This window comes from Ranitomeya variabilis, unplaced genomic scaffold, assembly GCF_051348905.1.
Source record: "Ranitomeya variabilis isolate aRanVar5 unplaced genomic scaffold, aRanVar5.hap1 Scaffold_551, whole genome shotgun sequence".
Taxonomy (NCBI): Eukaryota; Metazoa; Chordata; class Amphibia; order Anura; family Dendrobatidae; genus Ranitomeya; species Ranitomeya variabilis.
In genome coordinates this window covers 42,542-66,320 of record NW_027508187.1, presented here as the reverse complement: position 1 = coordinate 66,320, position 23,779 = coordinate 42,542, and the positions used below count along the sequence as shown (strand labels likewise).

The 23,779-nt window shown below is 60.1% G+C and overlaps 2 protein-coding genes and 2 non-coding genes across 4 annotated transcripts; 2 read left to right on the top strand and 2 right to left on the bottom strand.

Moving 5' to 3' along the window:
• The first annotated feature begins 2,203 nt into the window (after positions 1-2,203).
• On the top strand, positions 2,204-2,357 carry LOC143790788 (5.8S ribosomal RNA). The gene has a single exon (XR_013219859.1). It is a non-coding gene; the product is annotated as a 5.8S ribosomal RNA (ribosomal RNA).
• A 616-nt stretch (positions 2,358-2,973) lies between these two features.
• On the bottom strand, positions 2,974-5,588 carry LOC143790775 (uncharacterized). Its single transcript, XM_077279177.1, has 5 exons — positions 5,026-5,588; positions 4,741-4,942; positions 4,535-4,663; positions 4,304-4,437; positions 2,974-4,229 (listed from the first exon to the last, which is right to left on the bottom strand). The coding sequence occupies exons 1-5, from the start codon at positions 5,574-5,576 to the stop codon at positions 3,737-3,739; spliced, it is 1,509 nt and encodes a 502-aa protein (XP_077135292.1). The 5' UTR covers positions 5,577-5,588; the 3' UTR covers positions 2,974-3,736.
• Positions 5,589-15,912: 10,324 nt separating this feature from the next.
• On the top strand, positions 15,913-16,066 carry LOC143790787 (5.8S ribosomal RNA). Its single transcript, XR_013219858.1, has one exon. It is a non-coding gene; the product is annotated as a 5.8S ribosomal RNA (ribosomal RNA).
• Positions 16,067-16,682: 616 nt separating this feature from the next.
• On the bottom strand, positions 16,683-19,297 carry LOC143790776 (uncharacterized). The gene is made up of 5 exons (XM_077279178.1): positions 18,735-19,297; positions 18,450-18,651; positions 18,244-18,372; positions 18,013-18,146; positions 16,683-17,938 (listed from the first exon to the last, which is right to left on the bottom strand). Exons 1-5 carry the CDS (start codon positions 19,283-19,285, stop codon positions 17,446-17,448), a joined length of 1,509 nt encoding a protein of 502 aa, XP_077135293.1. The 5' UTR covers positions 19,286-19,297; the 3' UTR covers positions 16,683-17,445.
• Between the last annotated feature and the right edge of the window lie 4,482 nt (positions 19,298-23,779).

Below are 23,779 nucleotides of genomic sequence, written 5' to 3'. Positions count from 1 at the left end.
AGGCGGCTCGGCAGGGAGCGCGAGAGCGAGAGAGAGACCAAGCGGACGCCCCGGAGCGAGAATGGAGGATGGAGAAGGAAAGACGAATCGAAGGGGGGGGCACGAGTTTGGCGAAGGGAGTACCCGGCGTATTGCCGCACCGGACTTCGTCTGTTCTCAACAGTCGAGACACGGCTTCGGGGGGAGACGCCGCTTGGTCGGTCACCTTTGAGGTTACGGGCAAGAGCCCGGGACAAGGGACTACGCTGGAGGGCGACGCCGACACGGCCAGGCCGACCATGCCCCGCGCTTGACCTCCGGGTCGCTGGGGCTTGTGCTGGAGCCGCGGCGGACCCCGACGGCCAGCCCCCCTCTCCCACTCCTTGCGCCCGTCCGCCGGTGGGTCGAGGACCCCCCGCGGTGGAGGCAGGTCTAAGCCAGACGGTGGCGCCGCACAGGCCCCCCACGCCCTGGCCCCTCTCCCCAGCAGCGACTCTGTGCGTCGCCCCGGGAGCGGTGGGTCACGAGGCAGGGCGGCCGTGGCGTCCTCCGGAGGCCAGTCACCTCGACCTTCCCGCGCAAGGGGTGGTCTTTCGCGACAGATGCCCTCCGTTCGGGAGGCCGGGTCTAAGCCAGACGGCGGCGCCGCGCAGGCCCCCCCACGCCCTGGCCCCTCTCCCCAGCAGCGACTCTGTGTGTCGCCCCGGGAGCGGTGGGTCACGAGGCGGGGCGGCCGTGGCGTCCTCCGCGGGCCAGTCACCTCGCCCTCTCCGTGCAAGGTGGGTATTTTCCAGACGCCCTCCGCATCGGTGGCTTTGCGCGCCGTACAGCGTGCACGATCTCCTGGCGGCACTGCACTCGCCGTTCAGGCTCCTTTTTCCCGTGGGTTACGCCCCCGTGATGCCGCCTACCGGCACGGACGACGACGACGATGAGGATTTCCCTTCCTCCGGGCGCCCTTCCCGCTGCGGGGCTTCCTCCGGCCTCTCTTCCTCGCTCTCCCCCTCCGGGTCCGCTCCCTCGCCTCAACGCGGTCCAGTCGTGTTGGGGAGCTACCTGGTTGATCCTGCCAGTAGCATATGCTTGTCTCAAAGATTAAGCCATGCACGTGTAAGTGGTTCTCCTTCCGCTTTGCCAGGGCGCTCTGCAGGGCGGGGGTGTCGAGGGCACGCGAGGACAGCGGGCGGGTGACGTCGGGAGGGTGCGGGGAGCCCCTCTCGCTCCGTCGCCCAGGAAAAAGACGCCCGGCCTCGCGCCGATGATTGTTGCCCTGACGCTGCCTGCCGAGGAAAAACAGGAAGCCCCCCGTGCACGCGAAAGGCCGTCCCGGGTACCATTCTCCTGTGCGCTCACGTACCCCTCCCCGGGGTATGTGGGTCTGGGTGGTAGGTCGAGAAGCCTCGAGCCCTCCTTCGTTCTCCTCCCTGCTGGAGGGAGGGGCGGGGAGGCCGAGCGCCCGGGGCAACAGGGCCGAGATTTGAAAACAACCCATTCTTTTGCGGCCGGCCGAACTGAGAGTGAAAAGGGGGTGCCTCCGAGCGTCCCCACAACCACAAAGTGCGACACTTAATAGTGGATCACTCTGTTCGTTGACTATCTAGAGGTTTGACTATCTAGAGGAAGCAAAAGTCGCACCAATGTTTCCCTAGATGAACCTGCGGAAGGATCATTAATGGGCGAGTGAAAAATACCGATGAGGCGAGGATCAGGAAGCTGAGGCCAGCCATCCGCCAAATCCCCGCAGGGTACCGAACGTGATGGGGGCGGTGGTGGGTCTCCTTCCGCTTCGCCAGGGCGCTCCGCAGGGCGGGGGCGTCGAGGGCACGCGAGGACAGCGGGCGGGCGACGTCGGGAGGGCGCGGGGAGCCCCTCTCGCTCCGTCGCCCGAGAAAGACGCCCGGCCTCGCGCCGACGATTTTGCCCTGCCGCCACCTGCCGAGGAAAAACAGAAGCCCCCCGCACGCGAAAGGCCGTCCCGGGTACCATTCTCCCGTGCGCTCGCGCACCCCCCTCCCCGGGGTACGCGGGTCCGGGCGGTAGGTCGAGAAGCCTCGAGCCCTCCTTCGTTCTCCTCCCCGCCGGAGGGAGGGACGTGGGAGGCCGAGCGCCCGGGGCAACAGGGCCGAGATGGAAAACCCCTTTCGACGCACCCCAGTCTTTTGCGGCCGGCCGACACGAGAGTGAAAGAGGGGGCGCCTCCGAGCGTCCCAGACCCAGAAAGCGCGACTCTTAACGGTGGATCACTCGGCTCGCGCGTCGATGAAGAACGCAGCTAGCTGCGAGAATTAGTGTGAATTGCAGGACACATTGATCATCGACACTTCGAACGCACCTTGCGGCCCCGGGTTGCTCCCGGGGCTACGCCTGTCTGAGGGTCGATCGCCTCCGTGGCGCGGCTGGGGTCCCGTCGCAAGGGTGACATCGAGGGAGGCCCGAGGCTCCGCGCCCCGACGCCCTCCCCTCCTTTCTCCCCTTACGTCCCCCCAAGGCCAGACCCACCCGCCCTGGGCCCACCCGATGGGGTTCACCCTCCGTCACTCCCCCCCAGGAGCGTGCCGCGAGGCTGTCTGTGGAGACACAGGGCTGCCTCCGGCGACGAGAGGGCGAAGACCGAAGGTGGGCGCCGGACCTCCCCCTACCTACGGGCGGCGTGGACGGGCAGCGCGCGGCGCCCGGCGGCTCGTCCGCCGGCGCCCGGACTCGACTAAAGACCTCAGATCAGACGTGGCGACCCGCTGAATTTAAGCATATTACTAAGCGGAGGAAAAGAAACTAACCAGGATTCCCTCAGTAACGGCGAGTGAAGAGGGAAGAGCCCAGCGCCGAATCCCCGTCCGCCCGGCGGGCGTCGGGAAATGTGGCGTACGGGAGACCGGACCACCCCGACGTCGCTCGGGGGCCCGAGTCCTTCTAATAGTGGCCCCAGCCCGCGGACGGTGGTAGGCCGGTAGCGGCCCCCGGCGTGGCGGGACCCGGTCTCCCCGGAGTCGGGTTGTTTGTGAATGCAGCCCAAAGCGGGTGGTAAACTCCATCTAAGGCTAAATACCGGCGCGAGACCGATAGCGGACAAGTACCGTGAGGGAAAGTTGAAAAGAACTTTTAAGAGAGAGTTCAAGAGGGCGTGAAACCGCTGCAATCTATTGAAAGTCATCCCTCGAGACAAGCTTTTGTCATTTGCCTCCGATGCGTATCCCCCCCTCTAACGCTGCAGGGGGGAAGCGGGAACCCCTCCGGGGCACGGAGACCACGACCGGACGTACAGGGGTCTGATCAACCCCTGGACCGTACGGGCTGCTGGCTGCCGTGCCTGCTGCAGGCGAGAAGCGGGAACCCCTCTGGGGCACGGAGACCACGACCGGACGTACAGGGGTCTGATCAACCCCTGGACCGTACGGGCTGCTGGCTGCCGTGCCTGCTGCAGGCGAGAAGCGGGGAACCCCTTCGGGGCACGGGGACGGACGTACCAGGGGACTGATCAACCCCTGGACCGTACGGGCTGCCGTGCCTTCCTCAAATCGCTTGACCTGAACAAAAGGTCAATTTTTTGTGATGACCGTGGTGGAACATTGGAGGTGTACCGAGGACGCTTCCAGGAGCCTGGGGAAGCTTTTCTGGAAGAGTCCTTGACACTTAGAAAATTTGGGGCAATTTTCTAAGGGAAAAAAATCACAGGTCAGTGATTTTAGACCGAGTCAAAGAGGCAAAGATGAACGTAGATTTGAATATTTTTATTCATGACAGACCAAAATTGACAGATTCACATGGGCTTTGTTCTCCTGAATGGGATGAGCCGAATATTCTCGAGACTATACGACTCGGTAGACTCAGTAGACTCGGGTGACTCGGGAGCACTTTCCGTGAGGTCTACCGGCTCGTTATCCAATTCACTGGTCGATGCCATTACTGGGGACAGAATCTCGGCGTCATCACGATTTCCTGCATGCCCCTCAGACTCGTGTGACTCGGGTGCACTTTCCGTGAGGTCTACCAGCTCGTTATCCAATTCACTGGTCGATGCCATCACTGGTGACAGAATCTCAGCGTCATCACGATTTCCTGCGTTGAACACCAGCTCTTGGGCACGGCACATATCGGTCAGGGTCTTCTCCCGGTAAATTCGCTCGGCCACGTCGTTTGTATGTGCCAAGTACCGAGCAAACAATCGCTTTTCACAATCCGTGTATTGTGACAAAGTCCATGTCTCACATACCCGCCGTACGAGGTGGCTGGTGATGTTTGTGAGGTTGTAGCTGCGGAGAAAAGCATATCGTTAGTACCGGTTGCTACGTACGGCTGTGGGTCACTTGACTGGTGGCCGCCTTGCCTTGAATGGTATCGTCTGAGTCCCACAGACGGATTTTCTATGACCTTCCCGGTACACGTCACAAAAAAGTTTGTGATGATCTTTCGGCCAGCGGTAAAGACCGGCCTGACATGTTCCGCATATGCTTTGAACCACTGAAAAAGAAAAAAAAATGTTAATCTCAAGCCAGAGGGCACCCCTCCAAAAGGCGAGTGGGGTTGCCTGGGTTCCCTGGCTTTGAGAAAAGCTTACCGATTCCTCTTCCTCCGAAAGTACGAAAGTTGCTACCTGAGAGGTGGAACACTTGTGAGTCTTCACACCCACAATTGTCTTGCGCCTTCCGTGGTACATGTGATGGATCCTCTCATTCCACTCTGAAACCTACGATGTGAAAAAAGGTGGAAAAATATTGAACCGGTTCAGCAAATACCGCTGACCCACAGGGCGCGACGACTTACCGTCATGTTACGAACGACACCCGGTCTTTGGAGATGTTTTAGAATCAGAAGGGCTTGGAGGTACAGTACGACTTCCCGGCGATCTACTTCCGATCCGCCATCTGTCACAGCCTCGATGCTAGCTAGAAATGTTGGCCTTGCCTCCTCCAGTATCATCTGGCAGTCCTTGGGTGACTTTGATGGCTTCATCAATATATCGTACCTGTGGGGAAAAATGAAGCCAATTAACCAACATGCAAGGTTCGGTAACAATCCGCGGACGATTGGCTTTTTTGAACGGCGCACCTTTTACTGACAGACTCTCGGCAGGCTCCCTTGTACAATGTTTTCTGGAGGTCTGTTGTAAAATTCATGAACACTTCACAGGCCTTATAAAGCTGCGGATTCTCCAGTCTCAGTTTGGTGGCCCTCATCTGATAGATGGTAAATCTCCGTATGTGCTTCAACATTTTGAGGGAGGTCTGGCTCGATAGACGGAGTTTTCCAAGTTGCTCGAAAAAATTATTAACCTTGGATGGTTTTACGAGGTACTCGAGTGTTACAAATCTTGGGTTCACAAAAAATAGAAACCGTGCTACGTTTGATACCTCCTGTTGACAGTTTGGGACCCCACGGGTAACTGTCAGGTACGAGTGGAACCCCTTTAACATGGGGTGATTCAATGAGTGACGCTTGTACAATCCGGCGGCCTTGGTAGCCCTGCGGTTTTTGTCTTTCCATTCCCTTTTCTGAATACTTAAATCGCTGCCATCCACGACGCTCCCCGTGTGGTCAGGCTCAGGGCACGGTTCTCCCACCGGACTGTCTACCGTCCGTAAAAAGAAAGGCACGTCCATCTCATCCGAATCTCGCTCTGCCAGGGGCGGGGAGCACGGTTCTCCCACCGGACTGTCTACCGGCCGTAAAAGGAAAGGCACGTCCATCTCATCCGAATCTAGCTCTAACCGGATCCACCCGCCGTAATCACCTATACGGCACCACGGGGGATGACTCAGCCCCAGGGGTGGCACCTAACCGGATCCACCTGTCAGAATCACCTATACGGCATCACGGGGGATGACTCAGCCCCAGGGGTGGCACCTACACGGTTGTCGAGCAGCCATGGCTGTAACGATGAGGTACCAACTGGATCCATCGATCCTCATCACAGCACGGTGGCTCACTCGTTAGCGCTGCGGCCTTGCCGATCCGGCGTCACGGGTTCGAATCATGTGTTGTCATGCAGAGGAAAAAACCTCGGATGTAATGCAAGGACACTTCCATTAGCCTGGGAAGGTTATAAGGAGGATGCCTTGCCTCTTAGGAAAATTCTGAGGTCCCTGTTCTCTGGAGGTGAAGTCCCCTGCGGGACGTTGTCTGGGCGCGTGTCCGAAGTGAGAGAGGCAAATCTGGGTGACCCGAGGCCGGAGGGACCCCTCCCCACGGGGGTCCCTGCTCTCTGGAGGGGAAGTCCCCTGCGGGACGTTGTCTGGGCACGTGTCCGAAGTGAGAGAGGCCAATCTGGGCGACCCGAGGCCGGAGGGACCCCTCCCCACGGGGGTCCCTGTTCTCTGGAGGGGAAGTTGGCTGGACGCGTGTCCGAAGCGAGAGAGGCCAATCTGGGCGACCTGAGGCCGGAGGGACCCCTCCCCACGGGGGTCCCTGTTCTCTGGAGGGGACGTTGGCTGGACGCGTGTCCGAAGCGAGAGAGGTGAATCTGGGCGACCCAAGGCCGGAGGGACCCCTCCCCACGGGGGTCCCTGTTCTCCGGAGGGGATCACTGTCATAAGGGCAATATTCCTGAGTCCGAACCCAGGGTTGGGCTCTCGAATGGCGGACGCCTTTCTGTCTTTTTCCCCCCGGAGCGGGCTCGTTGTTTTCCTGTCGGAAGTCCCCTGCGGGACATTGGCTGGGCGCGTGTCCGAAGTGAGAGAGGCGAATCTGGGCGACCCGAGGCCGGAGGGACCCCTCCCCACGGGGGTCCCTGTTCTCCGGAGGGGATCACTGTCATAAGGGCAATATTCCTGAGTCCGAACCCAGGGTTGGGCTCTCGAATGGCGGACGCCTTTCTGTATTTGTCCCCCGGAGCGGGCTCGTTGTTTTCCTGTCGGAAGTCCCCTGCGGGACATTGGCTGGGCGCGTGTCCGAAGTGAGAGGGGCGAATCTGGGCGACCCGAGGCCGGAGGGACCCCTCCCCACGGGGGTCCCTGTTCTCCGGAGGGGATCACTGTCATAAGGGCAATATTCCTGAGTCCGAACCCAGGGTTGGGCTCTCGAGTGGCGGACGCCTTTCTGTCTTTGTCCCCCGGAGCGGGCTCGTTGTTTTCCTGTCGGAAGTCCCCTGCGGGACATTGGCTGGGCGCGTGTCCGAAGTGAGAGAGGCGAATCTGGGCGACCCGAGGCCGGAGGGACCCCTCCCCACGGGGGTCCCTGTTCTCCGGAGGGGATCACTGTCATAAGGGCAATATTCCTGAGTCCGAACCCAGGGTTGGGCTCTCGAGTGGCGGACGCCTTTCTGTCTTTGTCCCCCGGAGCGGGCTCGTTGTTTTCCTGTCGGAAGTCCCCTGCGGGACGTTGGCTGGGCGCGTGTCCGAAGTGAGAGAGGCGAATCTGGGCGAACCGAGGCCAGAGGGACCCCTCCCCACGGGGGTCCCTGTTCCCTGGAGGTGAAGTCCCCTGCAGGACATTGGCTGGGCGCGTGTCCGAAGTGAGAGAGGCGAATCTGTGCGACCCGAGGCCAGAGGGACCCCTCCCCACGGGGGTCCCTGTTCCCTGGAGGTGAAGTCCCCTGCGGGACATTGGCTGGGCGCGTGTCCGAAGTGAGAGAGGCGAATCTGGGCGACCCGAGGCCGGAGGGACCCCTCCCCACGGGGGTCCCTGTTCTCTGGAGGGGATCACTGTCATAAGGGCAATATTCCTGAGTCCGAACCCAGGGTTGGGCTCTCGAGTGGCGGACGCCTTTCTGTCTTTGTCCCCCGGAGCGGGCTCGTTGTTTTCCTGTCGGAAGTCCCCTGCGGGACGTTGGCTGGGCGCGTGTCCGAAGTGAGAGAGGTGAATCTGGGCGACCTGAGGCCAGAGGGACCCCTCCCCACGGGGGTCCCTGTTCCCTGGAGGTGAAGTCCCCTGCGGGACATTGGCTGGGCGCGTGTACGAAGTGAGAGAGGCGAATCTGGGCGACCCGAGGCCGGAGGGACCCCTCCCCACGGGGGTCCCTGTTCTCCGGAGGGGATCACTGTCATAAGGGCAATATTCCTGAGTCCGAACCCAGGGTTGGGCTCTCGAATGGCGGACGCCTTTCTGTATTTGTCCCCCGGAGCGGGCTCGTTGTTTTCCTGTCGGAAGTCCCCTGTGGGACGTTGGCTGGGCGCGTGTCCGAAGCGAGAGAGGCGAATCTGGGCGACCCGAGGCCGGAGGGACCCCTCCCCACGGGGGTCCCTGTTCTCCGGAGGGGATCACTGTCATAAGGGCAATATTCCTGAGTCCGAACCCAGGGTTGGGCTCTCGAATGGCGGACGCCTTTCTGTCTTTGTCCCCCCGGAGCGGGCTCGTTGTTTTCCTGTCGGAAGTCCCCTGCGGGACGTTGGCTGGGCGCGTGTCCGAAGCGAGAGAGGCGAATCTGGGCGACCCGAGGCCGGAGGGACCCCTCCCACGGGGGTCCCTGTTCTCCGGAGGGGATCACTGTCATAAGGGCAATATTCCGGAGTCCGAAACCAGGGGTGGGCTCTCGAATGGCGGACGCCTTTCTGTCTTTGTCCCCCCGGAGCGGGCTCGATGTCTCCCTGTCGGAAGTCCCCTGCGGAGGTTGGCTGTCTTTTCTTGCCTCGAGGCAGGGGGGGGGAATTATCGTCACCTGACCTAAACAAACAAGCACCCACTTTGGTTGGGACAGTGATGAACATGGTTGAGCTCTTTGGACGCGGCTGGGAGGCCGGCACCCCGCCCCAGCTCAGGCCCTGACGGAGTGTACACCGAGGGGGCTTAATAGTCGAAGGGGGCTTAATATTCGTCCAGTGGAAGCCGTCGGAGGGGGCTTAATATTCGGCCAGTGGAAGCCGGCGGAGGGGGCTTAATATTCGTCCAGTGGAAGCCGGCGGAGGGAGCTTAATATTCGGCCAGTGGAAGCCGGCGGAGGGGGCTTAATAGTCGGCCTGAGTACCCCTAAAAATCTCCAAAGTGAGGTCAAAGTGTGTGTTCCATGGGCGGAAATTTGAATCTTGAGCGAAAAACCATATTTTCATGCTTTAAAAATTTCGGACTTCCAGGCAGGGGGAAATCGCATGCGCTATACCGCGGATGCTCCCCTGATCCTGGGGAAGCTGTTCGGGGGTTGCCGCTAATACTTCCATACTTCCAGCGGGTTGCGCTGGCAGGCGCTATCCCGCGGAGTCTCCCCTGGGCCCGGGGAAGCTGTCCGGGAGTTGCCGCTAATACTTCCATGCTTCCAGCGGGTTGCGCTGGTAGGCGCTATCCCGCAGAGGCTCCCTGGGGCCCGGGGAAGCTGTTCTGGAAGATCCGTTGACACTTAGAAAAATTTTGAGAAATTTCCGTTTTTTGTGAAAAATGCCCCCTTTCCCTCACTTCCACCCCAGGGGGGCGTCAATATGTTGTAAAGCACCCCAAGGCAGTGACCTAAGTGGGGGTGAAGTTTGCGGGGCGCGGGCGGAAAGTTGAATTTTTGGATGAAAATGCATATTTTCATACTTTGAAAATTTCAGGCGTGTGTCAGACTTCCATGCAGGGGAAACCGCTGGAGGCGTACCGATGACGCTTCCAGGAGCCTGGGGAAGATTTTCTGGAAGAGTCCTTGATACTTTAAAAAAAAAATAACTTAGTGCGTTTTTTGAGAAAATCTCGATTTTGTGAAAAATGTCACATTTCCCCTACTTCCACCCCAGGGGGGCGTCAATATGTTGTAAAGCACCCCAAGGCAGTGACCTAAATGCGGGTGAAGTTTGCGGGGCGCGGGCGGAAAGTTGAATTTTTGGATGAAAATGCATATTTTCATACTTTGAAAATTTCAGGCGTGTGTCAGACTTCCATGCAGGGGAAACCGCTGGAGGCGTACCGATGACGCTTCCAGGAGCCTGGGGAAGATTTTCTGGAAGAGTCCTTGATACTTTAAAAAAAAAATAACTTAGTGCGTTTTTTGAGAAAATCTCGATTTTGTGAAAAATGTCACATTTCCCCTACTTCCACCCCAGGGGGGCGTCAATATGTTGTAAAGCACCCCAAGGCAGTGACCTAAGTGGGGGTGAAGTTTGCGGGGCGCGGGCGGAAAGTTGAATTTTTGGATGAAAATGCATATTTTCATACTTTGAAAATTTCAGGCGTGTGTCAGACTTCCATGCAGGGGAAACCGCTGGAGGCGTACCGATGACGCTTCCAGGAGCCTGGGGAAGATTTTCTGGAAGAGTCCTTGATACTTTAAAAACAAAATAACTTAGTGCGTTTTTTGAGAAAATCTCGATTTTGTGAAAAATGTCACATTTCCCCTACTTCCACCCCAGGGGGGCGTCAATATGTTGTAAAGCACCCCAAGGCAGTGACCTAAATGCGGGTGAAGTTTGCGGGGCGCGGGCGGAAAGTTGAATTTTTGGATGAAAATGCATATTTTCATACTTTGAAAATTTCAGGCGTGTGTCAGACTTCCATGCAGGGGAAACCGCTGGAGGCGTACCGATGACGCTTCCAGGAGCCTGGGGAAGATTTTCTGGAAGAGTCCTTGATACTTTAAAAAAAAAATAACTTAGTGCGTTTTTTGAGAAAATCTCGATTTTGTGAAAAATGTCACATTTCCCCTACTTCCACCCCAGGGGGGCGTCAATATGTTGTAAAGCACCCCAAGGCAGTGACCTAAGTGGGGGTGAAGTTTGCGGGGCGCGGGCGGAAAGTTGAATTTTTGGATGAAAATGCATATTTTCATACTTTGAAAATTTCAGGCGTGTGTCAGACTTCCATGCAGGGGAAACCGCTGGAGGCGTACCGATGACGCTTCCAGGAGCCTGGGGAAGATTTTCTGGAAGAGTCCTTGATACTTTAAAAAAAAAATAACTTAGTGCGTTTTTTGAGAAAATCTCGATTTTGTGAAAAATGTCACATTTCCCCTACTTCCACCCCAGGGGGGCGTCAATATGTTGTAAAGCACCCCAAGGCAGTGACCTAAGTGGGGGTGAAGTTTGCAGGGCGCGGGCGGAAAGTTGAATTTTTGAGAAAATCCACATTTGAGAACAAACAGAGAGCTCAAAACTTTGAAAAACGTCAGACCGCTGTCAGACTTCCAGGCGGGGGAAAGCTCTGAGGTTGTACCGAGGACACTTCCATGGCCCCCGGATTGATTTTCAAGAAAGAGTCCTTGGGACTTTGAAATTTTCCGGCGAGCTGTTTTTGGCTTCCGGGAGCCGTAGAACTTTGGGAAATCGATTCCGCTCACCGGTTCAGGGTGTTTCGAGCTAGTCCAGGTCCCAGCCACGCCGCCTGGCCTCCAAATTTCGCAAATTCGAAAAAAAAAAAAATAGAACCGGAATGAGGAAATTTCTGGCCGCCGGATCCGCCGCACGGCTCCAGGAGGTCGGACACTTTTTGACTTTGTTCCCTTAAAGTGGGGGTCGGTGTCTCACCATGCAAATACCCAGTTTTGCACACCAGCTGCAGGATATAGGAGAGAGAGGTACCTCTCGGCCCCGACCAAAATCCGTTGTTTTCGTGGTTCCTCGACTCGGGTAGGCGGTTTGGCGAGTACCCCCCTTTTGCATGGAAGTTCGCACTCGCGCCGAGACCAGGCTTCCGCGGCTCCAGGGGGACTTTTGCCGGTTGTCCGTCCCGAGTCCGAGACGCGTTTCCTGGGTCGCCCGAGCCCGAACGGACCCTCCCCACGTGGGTTCCTGTCCTCTGAGGGCGACGGTCGTCAGAAGGGGGGCAGATCCAGAGTCCTCGTCCGCAGGAGGGCTCTGGGAGGGCGGATCGCTCCTTCTGACTTTGTCCCCTCGGAGCGGGCTCGGCGTTTCTCTGTGTCGGATGTCTCCCGCTTCCGCGCCAACGGGGAGACCTATGAGAGAATCGCACCGCGACCCGGCTTCCGTCTCGAGGGCGCCCGGAGCGCGCCGGACACTCGCTTCCAGGACTCCAGGGGCACGTTTCTTCCCCGTCTCCCCCGAGGGGAAGAACGGAGGCAGGGGTTCCACCCGAGCCCCTGCCCTTTCTTCCGATCGATCTGGCTCAGCGCTCCCGGGTGGGGAGGTGGTGCCGCTCGCTCGGCCCGGGCTTTGGAGCCCGCGTCGGTTTACGGCGGGCGGTCTCCTTCCTCTGTTACCCCCCCCGGGTTTCAGGCACTCGTCCTTGGGCGCGCACGCCGGCGGTCGCCCTCCCGTCTACGGACGGAGGCGGCCGAGCTGTGGGGAGTTTGACCCGAACCGTGGTACGGCAGCGGTCCGACGACCCGCACGGGCGAACGGAGGGGCGCCCACCCACCTCGGCGTGGGGGCCCGCCGTCCGAATCGCTCCCCGCGCGGGGCAGCACAACGATCTTCTCCGAGGGCGGCCCTTTGACTTCCAGATGCGCAGCTCGTCCGCGGAGGCCCGCGCCGCACCCCAGCGTCCGAAGGGCGGCCTCCGCGGTGGGCATCGGCGAGAGCGGCGGCGGTGGGTGGCGCTTCCACGCCACCGCCGAGCTCCGCGTTTTCCAGTCTTTTCCCGAGCCCCTACGATAGTGGGGGGATGACAGACGTGCGGGGAGGCGGGCGAGTGGGTTCTCACCGTGCGGTGTGCCCCGCGGCCGAACGCCGTCGCCTTCCCCTCGTCCGCCGTCCTCCGAGGCGGCTCGGCAGGGAGCGCGAGAGCGAGAGGGAGAGCGAGAGAGAGAGACCAAGCGGACGCCCCGGAGCGAGAAGGGAGGATGGAGAAGGAAAGACGAATCGAAGGGGGGGCACGAGTTTGGCGAAGGGAGTACCCGGCGTATTGCCGCACCGGACTTCGTCTGTTCTCAACAGTCGAGACACGGCTTCGGGGGGAGACGCCGCTCGGTCGGTCACCTTTGAGGTTACGGGCAAGAGCCCGGGACAAGGGACTACGCCGGAGGGCGACGCCGACACGGCCAGGCCGACCATGCCCCGCGCTTGACCTCCGGGTCGCTGGGGCTTGTGCTGGAGCCGCGGCGGACCCCGACGGCCAGCCCCCCTCTCCCACTCCTCGCGCCCGTCCGCCGGTGGGTCGAGGACCCCCCGCGGTGGAGGCAGGTCTAAGCCAGACGGCGGCGCCGCACAGGCCCCCCACGCCCTGGCCCCTCTCCCCAGCAGCGACTCAGTGCGTCGCCCCGGGAGCGGTGGGTCACGAGGCAGGGCGGCCGTGGCGTCCTCCGGAGGCCAGTCACCTCGACCTTCCCGCGCAAGGGGTGGTCTTTCGCGACAGATGCCCTCCGTTCGGGAGGCCGGGTCTAAGCCAGACGGCGGCGCCGCGCAGGCCCCCCACGCCCTGGCCCCTCTCCCCAGCAGCGACTCTGTGTGTCGCCCCGGGAGCGGTGGGTCACGAGGCGGGGCGGCCGTGGCGTCCTCCGCGGGCCAGTCACCTCGCCCTCTCCGTGCAAGGTGGGTATTTTCCAGACGCCCTCCGCATCGGTGGCTTTGCGCGCCGTACAGCGTGCACGATCTCCTGGCGGCACTGCACTCGCCGTTCAGGCTCCTTTTTCCTGTGGGTTACGCCCCCGTGATGCCGCCTACCGGCACGGACGACGACGACAAGATGCGCAGCTTGTCTGCGGAGGCCCGCGCCGCACCCCAGCGTCCGAAGGGCAGCCTCCGCGGTGGGCATCGGCGAGAGCGGCGGCAGTGGGTGGCGCTTCCACGCCACCGCTGAGCTCCGCGTTTTCCAGTCTTTTCCCGAGCCCCTACGATAGTGGGGGGATGACAGACGTGCGGGGAGGCGGGCGAGTGGGTTCTCACCGTGCGGTGTGCCCCGCGGCCGAACGCCGTCGCCTTCCCCTCGTCCGCCGTCCTCCGAGGCGGCTCGGCAGGGAGCGCGAGAGCGAGAGAGAGACCAAGCGGACGCCCCGGAGCGAGAATGGAGGATGGAGAAGGAAAGACGAATCGAAGGGGGGGGCACGAGTTTGGCGAAGGGAGTACCCGGCGTATTGCCGCACCGGACTTCGTCTGTTCTCAACAGTCGAGACACGGCTTCGGGGGGAGACGCCGCTTGGTCGGTCACCTTTGAGGTTACGGGCAAGAGCCCGGGACAAGGGACTACGCTGGAGGGCGACGCCGACACGGCCAGGCCGACCATGCCCCGCGCTTGACCTCCGGGTCGCTGGGGCTTGTGCTGGAGCCGCGGCGGACCCCGACGGCCAGCCCCCCTCTCCCACTCCTCGCGCCCGTCCGCCGGTGGGTCGAGGACCCCCCGCGGTGGAGGCAGGTCTAAGCCAGACGGTGGCGCCGCACAGGCCCCCCACGCCCTGGCCCCTCTCCCCAGCAGCGACTCTGTGCGTCGCCCCGGGAGCGGTGGGTCACGAGGCAGGGCGGCCGTGGCGTCCTCCGGAGGCCAGTCACCTCGACCTTCCCGCGCAAGGGGTGGTCTTTCGCGACAGATGCCCTCCGTTCGGGAGGCCGGGTCTAAGCCAGACGGCGGCGCCGCGCAGGCCCCCCCACGCCCTGGCCCCTCTCCCCAGCAGCGACTCTGTGTGTCGCCCCGGGAGCGGTGGGTCACGAGGCGGGGCGGCCGTGGCGTCCTCCGCGGGCCAGTCACCTCGCCCTCTCCGTGCAAGGTGGGTATTTTCCAGACGCCCTCCGCATCGGTGGCTTTGCGCGCCGTACAGCGTGCACGATCTCCTGGCGGCACTGCACTCGCCGTTCAGGCTCCTTTTTCCCGTGGGTTACGCCCCCGTGATGCCGCCTACCGGCACGGACGACGACGACGATGAGGATTTCCCTTCCTCCGGGCGCCCTTCCCGCTGCGGGGCTTCCTCCGGCCTCTCTTCCTCGCTCTCCCCCTCCGGGTCCGCTCCCTCGCCTCAACGCGGTCCAGTCGTGTTGGGGAGCTACCTGGTTGATCCTGCCAGTAGCATATGCTTGTCTCAAAGATTAAGCCATGCACGTGTAAGTGGTTCTCCTTCCGCTTTGCCAGGGCGCTCTGCAGGGCGGGGGTGTCGAGGGCACGCGAGGACAGCGGGCGGGCGACGTCGGGAGGGTGCGGGGAGCCCCTCTCGCTCCGTCGCCCAGGAAAAAGACGCCCGGCCTCGCGCCGATGATTGTTGCCCTGACGCTGCCTGCCGAGGAAAAACAGGAAGCCCCCCGTGCACGCGAAAGGCCGTCCCGGGTACCATTCTCCTGTGCGCTCACGTACCCCTCCCCGGGGTATGTGGGTCTGGGTGGTAGGTCGAGAAGCCTCGAGCCCTCCTTCGTTCTCCTCCCTGCTGGAGGGAGGGGCGGGGAGGCCGAGCGCCCGGGGCAACAGGGCCGAGATTTGAAAACAACCCATTCTTTTGCGGCCGGCCGAACTGAGAGTGAAAAGGGGGTGCCTCCGAGCGTCCCCACAACCACAAAGTGCGACACTTAATAGTGGATCACTCTGTTCGTTGACTATCTAGAGGTTTGACTATCTAGAGGAAGCAAAAGTCGCACCAATGTTTCCCTAGATGAACCTGCGGAAGGATCATTAATGGGCGAGTGAAAAATACCGATGAGGCGAGGATCAGGAAGCTGAGGCCAGCCATCCGCCAAATCCCCGCAGGGTACCGAACGTGATGGGGGCGGTGGTGGGTCTCCTTCCGCTTCGCCAGGGCGCTCCGCAGGGCGGGGGCGTCGAGGGCACGCGAGGACAGCGGGCGGGCGACGTCGGGAGGGCGCGGGGAGCCCCTCTCGCTCCGTCGCCCGAGAAAGACGCCCGGCCTCGCGCCGACGATTTTGCCCTGCCGCCACCTGCCGAGGAAAAACAGAAGCCCCCCGCACGCGAAAGGCCGTCCCGGGTACCATTCTCCCGTGCGCTCGCGCACCCCCCTCCCCGGGGTACGCGGGTCCGGGCGGTAGGTCGAGAAGCCTCGAGCCCTCCTTCGTTCTCCTCCCCGCCGGAGGGAGGGACGTGGGAGGCCGAGCGCCCGGGGCAACAGGGCCGAGATGGAAAACCCCTTTCGACGCACCCCAGTCTTTTGCGGCCGGCCGACACGAGAGTGAAAGAGGGGGCGCCTCCGAGCGTCCCAGACCCAGAAAGCGCGACTCTTAACGGTGGATCACTCGGCTCGCGCGTCGATGAAGAACGCAGCTAGCTGCGAGAATTAGTGTGAATTGCAGGACACATTGATCATCGACACTTCGAACGCACCTTGCGGCCCCGGGTTGCTCCCGGGGCTACGCCTGTCTGAGGGTCGATCGCCTCCGTGGCGCGGCTGGGGTCCCGTCGCAAGGGTGACATCGAGGGAGGCCCGAGGCTCCGCGCCCCGACGCCCTCCCCTCCTTTCTCCCCTTACGTCCCCCCAAGGCCAGACCCACCCGCCCTGGGCCCACCCGATGGGGTTCACCCTCCGTCACTCCCCCCCAGGAGCGTGCCGCGAGGCTGTCTGTGGAGACACAGGGCTGCCTCCGGCGACGAGAGGGCGAAGACCGAAGGTGGGCGCCGGACCTCCCCCTACCTACGGGCGGCGTGGACGGGCAGCGCGCGGCGCCCGGCGGCTCGTCCGCCGGCGCCCGGACTCGACTAAAGACCTCAGATCAGACGTGGCGACCCGCTGAATTTAAGCATATTACTAAGCGGAGGAAAAGAAACTAACCAGGATTCCCTCAGTAACGGCGAGTGAAGAGGGAAGAGCCCAGCGCCGAATCCCCGTCCGCCCGGCGGGCGTCGGGAAATGTGGCGTATGGGAGACCGGACCACCCCGACGTCGCTCGGGGGCCCGAGTCCTTCTAATAGTGGCCCCAGCCCGCGGACGGTGGTAGGCCGGTAGCGGCCCCCGGCGTGGCGGGACCCGGTCTCCCCGGAGTCGGGTTGTTTGTGAATGCAGCCCAAAGCGGGTGGTAAACTCCATCTAAGGCTAAATACCGGCGCGAGACCGATAGCGGACAAGTACCGTGAGGGAAAGTTGAAAAGAACTTTTAAGAGAGAGTTCAAGAGGGCGTGAAACCGCTGCAATCTATTGAAAGTCATCCCTCGAGACAAGCTTTTGTCATTTGCCTCCGATGCGTATCCCCCCCTCTAACGCTGCAGGGGGGAAGCGGGAACCCCTCCGGGGCACGGAGACCACGACCGGACGTACAGGGGTCTGATCAACCCCTGGACCGTACGGGCTGCTGGCTGCCGTGCCTGCTGCAGGCGAGAAGCGGGAACCCCTCTGGGGCACGGAGACCACGACCGGACGTACAGGGGTCTGATCAACCCCTGGACCGTACGGGCTGCTGGCTGCCGTGCCTGCTGCAGGCGAGAAGCGGGGAACCCCTTCGGGGCACGGGGACGGACGTACCAGGGGACTGATCAACCCCTGGACCGTACGGGCTGCCGTGCCTTCCTCAAATCGCTTGACCTGAACAAAAGGTCAATTTTTTGTGATGACCGTGGTGGAACATTGGAGGTGTACCGAGGACGCTTCCAGGAGCCTGGGGAAGCTTTTCTGGAAGAGTCCTTGACACTTAGAAAATTTGGGGCAATTTTCTAAGGGAAAAAAATCACAGGTCAGTGATTTTAGACCGAGTCAAAGAGGCAAAGATGAACGTAGATTTGAATATTTTTATTCATGACAGACCAAAATTGACAGATTCACATGGGCTTTGTTCTCCTGAATGGGATGAGCCGAATATTCTCGAGACTATACGACTCGGTAGACTCAGTAGACTCGGGTGACTCGGGAGCACTTTCCGTGAGGTCTACCGGCTCGTTATCCAATTCACTGGTCGATGCCATTACTGGGGACAGAATCTCGGCGTCATCACGATTTCCTGCATGCCCCTCAGACTCGTGTGACTCGGGTGCACTTTCCGTGAGGTCTACCAGCTCGTTATCCAATTCACTGGTCGATGCCATCACTGGTGACAGAATCTCAGCGTCATCACGATTTCCTGCGTTGAACACCAGCTCTTGGGCACGGCACATATCGGTCAGGGTCTTCTCCCGGTAAATTCGCTCGGCCACGTCGTTTGTATGTGCCAAGTACCGAGCAAACAATCGCTTTTCACAATCCGTGTATTGTGACAAAGTCCATGTCTCACATACCCGCCGTACGAGGTGGCTGGTGATGTTTGTGAGGTTGTAGCTGCGGAGAAAAGCATATCGTTAGTACCGGTTGCTACGTACGGCTGTGGGTCACTTGACTGGTGGCCGCCTTGCCTTGAATGGTATCGTCTGAGTCCCACAGACGGATTTTCTATGACCTTCCCGGTACACGTCACAAAAAAGTTTGTGATGATCTTTCGGCCAGCGGTAAAGACCGGCCTGACATGTTCCGCATATGCTTTGAACCACTGAAAAAGAAAAAAAAATGTTAATCTCAAGCCAGAGGGCACCCCTCCAAAAGGCGAGTGGGGTTGCCTGGGTTCCCTGGCTTTGAGAAAAGCTTACCGATTCCTCTTCCTCCGAAAGTACGAAAGTTGCTACCTGAGAGGTGGAACACTTGTGAGTCTTCACACCCACAATTGTCTTGCGCCTTCCGTGGTACATGTGATGGATCCTCTCATTCCACTCTGAAACCTACGATGTGAAAAAAGGTGGAAAAATATTGAACCGGTTCAGCAAATACCGCTGACCCACAGGGCGCGACGACTTACCGTCATGTTACGAACGACACCCGGTCTTTGGAGATGTTTTAGAATCAGAAGGGCTTGGAGGTACAGTACGACTTCCCGGCGATCTACTTCCGATCCGCCATCTGTCACAGCCTCGATGCTAGCTAGAAATGTTGGCCTTGCCTCCTCCAGTATCATCTGGCAGTCCTTGGGTGACTTTGATGGCTTCATCAATATATCGTACCTGTGGGGAAAAATGAAGCCAATTAACCAACATGCAAGGTTCGGTAACAATCCGCGGACGATTGGCTTTTTTGAACGGCGCACCTTTTACTGACAGACTCTCGGCAGGCTCCCTTGTACAATGTTTTCTGGAGGTCTGTTGTAAAATTCATGAACACTTCACAGGCCTTATAAAGCTGCGGATTCTCCAGTCTCAGTTTGGTGGCCCTCATCTGATAGATGGTAAATCTCCGTATGTGCTTCAACATTTTGAGGGAGGTCTGGCTCGATAGACGGAGTTTTCCAAGTTGCTCGAAAAAATTATTAACCTTGGATGGTTTTACGAGGTACTCGAGTGTTACAAATCTTGGGTTCACAAAAAATAGAAACCGTGCTACGTTTGATACCTCCTGTTGACAGTTTGGGACCCCACGGGTAACTGTCAGGTACGAGTGGAACCCCTTTAACATGGGGTGATTCAATGAGTGACGCTTGTACAATCCGGCGGCCTTGGTAGCCCTGCGGTTTTTGTCTTTCCATTCCCTTTTCTGAATACTTAAATCGCTGCCATCCACGACGCTCCCCGTGTGGTCAGGCTCAGGGCACGGTTCTCCCACCGGACTGTCTACCGTCCGTAAAAAGAAAGGCACGTCCATCTCATCCGAATCTCGCTCTGCCAGGGGCGGGGAGCACGGTTCTCCCACCGGACTGTCTACCGGCCGTAAAAGGAAAGGCACGTCCATCTCATCCGAATCTAGCTCTAACCGGATCCACCCGCCGTAATCACCTATACGGCACCACGGGGGATGACTCAGCCCCAGGGGTGGCACCTAACCGGATCCACCTGTCAGAATCACCTATACGGCATCACGGGGGATGACTCAGCCCCAGGGGTGGCACCTACACGGTTGTCGAGCAGCCATGGCTGTAACGATGAGGTACCAACTGGATCCATCGATCCTCATCACAGCACGGTGGCTCACTCGTTAGCGCTGCGGCCTTGCCGATCCGGCGTCACGGGTTCGAATCATGTGTTGTCATGCAGAGGAAAAAACCTCGGATGTAATGCAAGGACACTTCCATTAGCCTGGGAAGGTTATAAGGAGGATGCCTTGCCTCTTAGGAAAATTCTGAGGTCCCTGTTCTCTGGAGGTGAAGTCCCCTGCGGGACGTTGTCTGGGCGCGTGTCCGAAGTGAGAGAGGCAAATCTGGGTGACCCGAGGCCGGAGGGACCCCTCCCCACGGGGGTCCCTGCTCTCTGGAGGGGAAGTCCCCTGCGGGACGTTGTCTGGGCACGTGTCCGAAGTGAGAGAGGCCAATCTGGGCGACCCGAGGCCGGAGGGACCCCTCCCCACGGGGGTCCCTGTTCTCTGGAGGGGAAGTTGGCTGGACGCGTGTCCGAAGCGAGAGAGGCCAATCTGGGCGACCTGAGGCCGGAGGGACCCCTCCCCACGGGGGTCCCTGTTCTCTGGAGGGGACGTTGGCTGGACGCGTGTCCGAAGCGAGAGAGGTGAATCTGGGCGACCCAAGGCCGGAGGGACCCCTCCCCACGGGGGTCCCTGTTCTCCGGAGGGGATCACTGTCATAAGGGCAATATTCCTGAGTCCGAACCCAGGGTTGGGCTCTCGAATGGCGGACGCCTTTCTGTCTTTTTCCCCCCGGAGCGGGCTCGTTGTTTTCCTGTCGGAAGTCCCCTGCGGGACATTGGCTGGGCGCGTGTCCGAAGTGAGAGAGGCGAATCTGGGCGACCCGAGGCCGGAGGGACCCCTCCCCACGGGGGTCCCTGTTCTCCGGAGGGGATCACTGTCATAAGGGCAATATTCCTGAGTCCGAACCCAGGGTTGGGCTCTCGAATGGCGGACGCCTTTCTGTATTTGTCCCCCGGAGCGGGCTCGTTGTTTTCCTGTCGGAAGTCCCCTGCGGGACATTGGCTGGGCGCGTGTCCGAAGTGAGAGGGGCGAATCTGGGCGACCCGAGGCCGGAGGGACCCCTCCCCACGGGGGTCCCTGTTCTCCGGAGGGGATCACTGTCATAAGGGCAATATTCCTGAGTCCGAACCCAGGGTTGGGCTCTCGAGTGGCGGACGCCTTTCTGTCTTTGTCCCCCGGAGCGGGCTCGTTGTTTTCCTGTCGGAAGTCCCCTGCGGGACATTGGCTGGGCGCGTGTCCGAAGTGAGAGAGGCGAATCTGGGCGACCCGAGGCCGGAGGGACCCCTCCCCACGGGGGTCCCTGTTCTCCGGAGGGGATCACTGTCATAAGGGCAATATTCCTGAGTCCGAACCCAGGGTTGGGCTCTCGAGTGGCGGACGCCTTTCTGTCTTTGTCCCCCGGAGCGGGCTCGTTGTTTTCCTGTCGGAAGTCCCCTGCGGGACGTTGGCTGGGCGCGTGTCCGAAGTGAGAGAGGCGAATCTGGGCGAACCGAGGCCAGAGGGACCCCTCCCCACGGGGGTCCCTGTTCCCTGGAGGTGAAGTCCCCTGCAGGACATTGGCTGGGCGCGTGTCCGAAGTGAGAGAGGCGAATCTGTGCGACCCGAGGCCAGAGGGACCCCTCCCCACGGGGGTCCCTGTTCCCTGGAGGTGAAGTCCCCTGCGGGACATTGGCTGGGCGCGTGTCCGAAGTGAGAGAGGCGAATCTGGGCGACCCGAGGCCGGAGGGACCCCTCCCCACGGGGGTCCCTGTTCTCTGGAGGGGATCACTGTCATAAGGGCAATATTCCTGAGTCCGAACCCAGGGTTGGGCTCTCGAGTGGCGGACGCCTTTCTGTCTTTGTCCCCCGGAGCGGGCTCGTTGTTTTCCTGTCGGAAGTCCCCTGCGGGACGTTGGCTGGGCGCGTGTCCGAAGTGAGAGAGGTGAATCTGGGCGACCTGAGGCCAGAGGGACCCCTCCCCACGGGGGTCCCTGTTCCCTGGAGGTGAAGTCCCCTGCGGGACATTGGCTGGGCGCGTGTACGAAGTGAGAGAGGCGAATCTGGGCGACCCGAGGCCGGAGGGACCCCTCCCCACGGGGGTCCCTGTTCTCCGGAGGGGATCACTGTCATAAGGGCAATATTCCTGAGTCCGAACCCAGGGTTGGGCTCTCGAATGGCGGACGCCTTTCTGTATTTGTCCCCCGGAGCGGGCTCGTTGTTTTCCTGTCGGAAGTCCCCTGTGGGACGTTGGCTGGGCGCGTGTCCGAAGCGAGAGAGGCGAATCTGGGCGACCCGAGGCCGGAGGGACCCCTCCCCACGGGGGTCCCTGTTCTCCGGAGGGGATCACTGTCATAAGGGCAATATTCCTGAGTCCGAACCCAGGGTTGGGCTCTCGAATGGCGGACGCCTTTCTGTCTTTGTCCCCCCGGAGCGGGCTCGTTGTTTTCCTGTCGGAAGTCCCCTGCGGGACGTTGGCTGGGCGCGTGTCCGAAGCGAGAGAGGCGAATCTGGGCGACCCGAGGCCGGAGGGACCCCTCCCACGGGGGTCCCTGTTCTCCGGAGGGGATCACTGTCATAAGGGCAATATTCCGGAGTCCGAAACCAGGGGTGGGCTCTCGAATGGCGGACGCCTTTCTGTCTTTGTCCCCCCGGAGCGGGCTCGATGTCTCCCTGTCGGAAGTCCCCTGCGGAGGTTGGCTGTCTTTTCTTGCCTCGAGGCAGGGGGGGGGAATTATCGTCACCTGACCTAAACAAACAAGCACCCACTTTGGTTGGGACAGTGATGAACATGGTTGAGCTCTTTGGACGCGGCTGGGAGGCCGGCACCCCGCCCCAGCTCAGGCCCTGACGGAGTGTACACCGAGGGGGCTTAATAGTCGAAGGGGGCTTAATATTCGTCCAGTGGAAGCCGTCGGAGGGGGCTTAATATTCGGCCAGTGGAAGCCGGCGGAGGGGGCTTAATATTCGTCCAGTGGAAGCCGGCGGAGGGAGCTTAATATTCGGCCAGTGGAAGCCGGCGGAGGGGGCTTAATAGTCGGCCTGAGTACCCCTAAAAATCTCCAAAGTGAGGTCAAAGTGTGTGTTCCATGGGCGGAAATTTGAATCTTGAGCGAAAAACCATATTTTCATGCTTTAAAAATTTCGGACTTCCAGGCAGGGGGAAATCGCATGCGCTATACCGCGGATGCTCCCCTGATCCTGGGGAAGCTGTTCGGGGGTTGCCGCTAATACTTCCATACTTCCAGCGGGTTGCGCTGGCAGGCGCTATCCCGCGGAGTCTCCCCTGGGCCCGGGGAAGCTGTCCGGGAGTTGCCGCTAATACTTCCATGCTTCCAGCGGGTTGCGCTGGTAGGCGCTATCCCGCAGAGGCTCCCTGGGGCCCGGGGAAGCTGTTCTGGAAGATCCGTTGACACTTAGAAAAATTTTGAGAAATTTCCGTTTTTTGTGAAAAATGCCCCCTTTCCCTCACTTCCACCCCAGGGGGGCGTCAATATGTTGTAAAGCACCCCAAGGCAGTGACCTAAGTGGGGGTGAAGTTTGCGGGGCGCGGGCGGAAAGTTGAATTTTTGGATGAAAATGCATATTTTCATACTTTGAAAATTTCAGGCGTGTGTCAGACTTCCATGCAGGGGAAACCGCTGGAGGCGTACCGATGACGCTTCCAGGAGCCTGGGGAAGATTTTCTGGAAGAGTCCTTGATACTTTAAAAAAAAAATAACTTAGTGCGTTTTTTGAGAAAATCTCGATTTTGTGAAAAATGTCACATTTCCCCTACTTCCACCCCAGGGGGGCGTCAATATGTTGTAAAGCACCCCAAGGCAGTGACCTAAATGCGGGTGAAGTTTGCGGGGCGCGGGCGGAAAGTTGAATTTTTGGATGAAAATGCATATTTTCATACTTTGAAAATTTCAGGCGTGTGTCAGACTTCCATGCAGGGGAAACCGCTGGAGGCGTACCGATGACGCTTCCAGGAGCCTGGGGAAGATTTTCTGGAAGAGTCCTTGATACTTTAAAAAAAAAATAACTTAGTGCGTTTTTTGAGAAAATCTCGATTTTGTGAAAAATGTCACATTTCCCCTACTTCCACCCCAGGGGGGCGTCAATATGTTGTAAAGCACCCCAAGGCAGTGACCTAAGTGGGGGTGAAGTTTGCGGGGCGCGGGCGGAAAGTTGAATTTTTGGATGAAAATGCATATTTTCATACTTTGAAAATTTCAGGCGTGTGTCAGACTTCCATGCAGG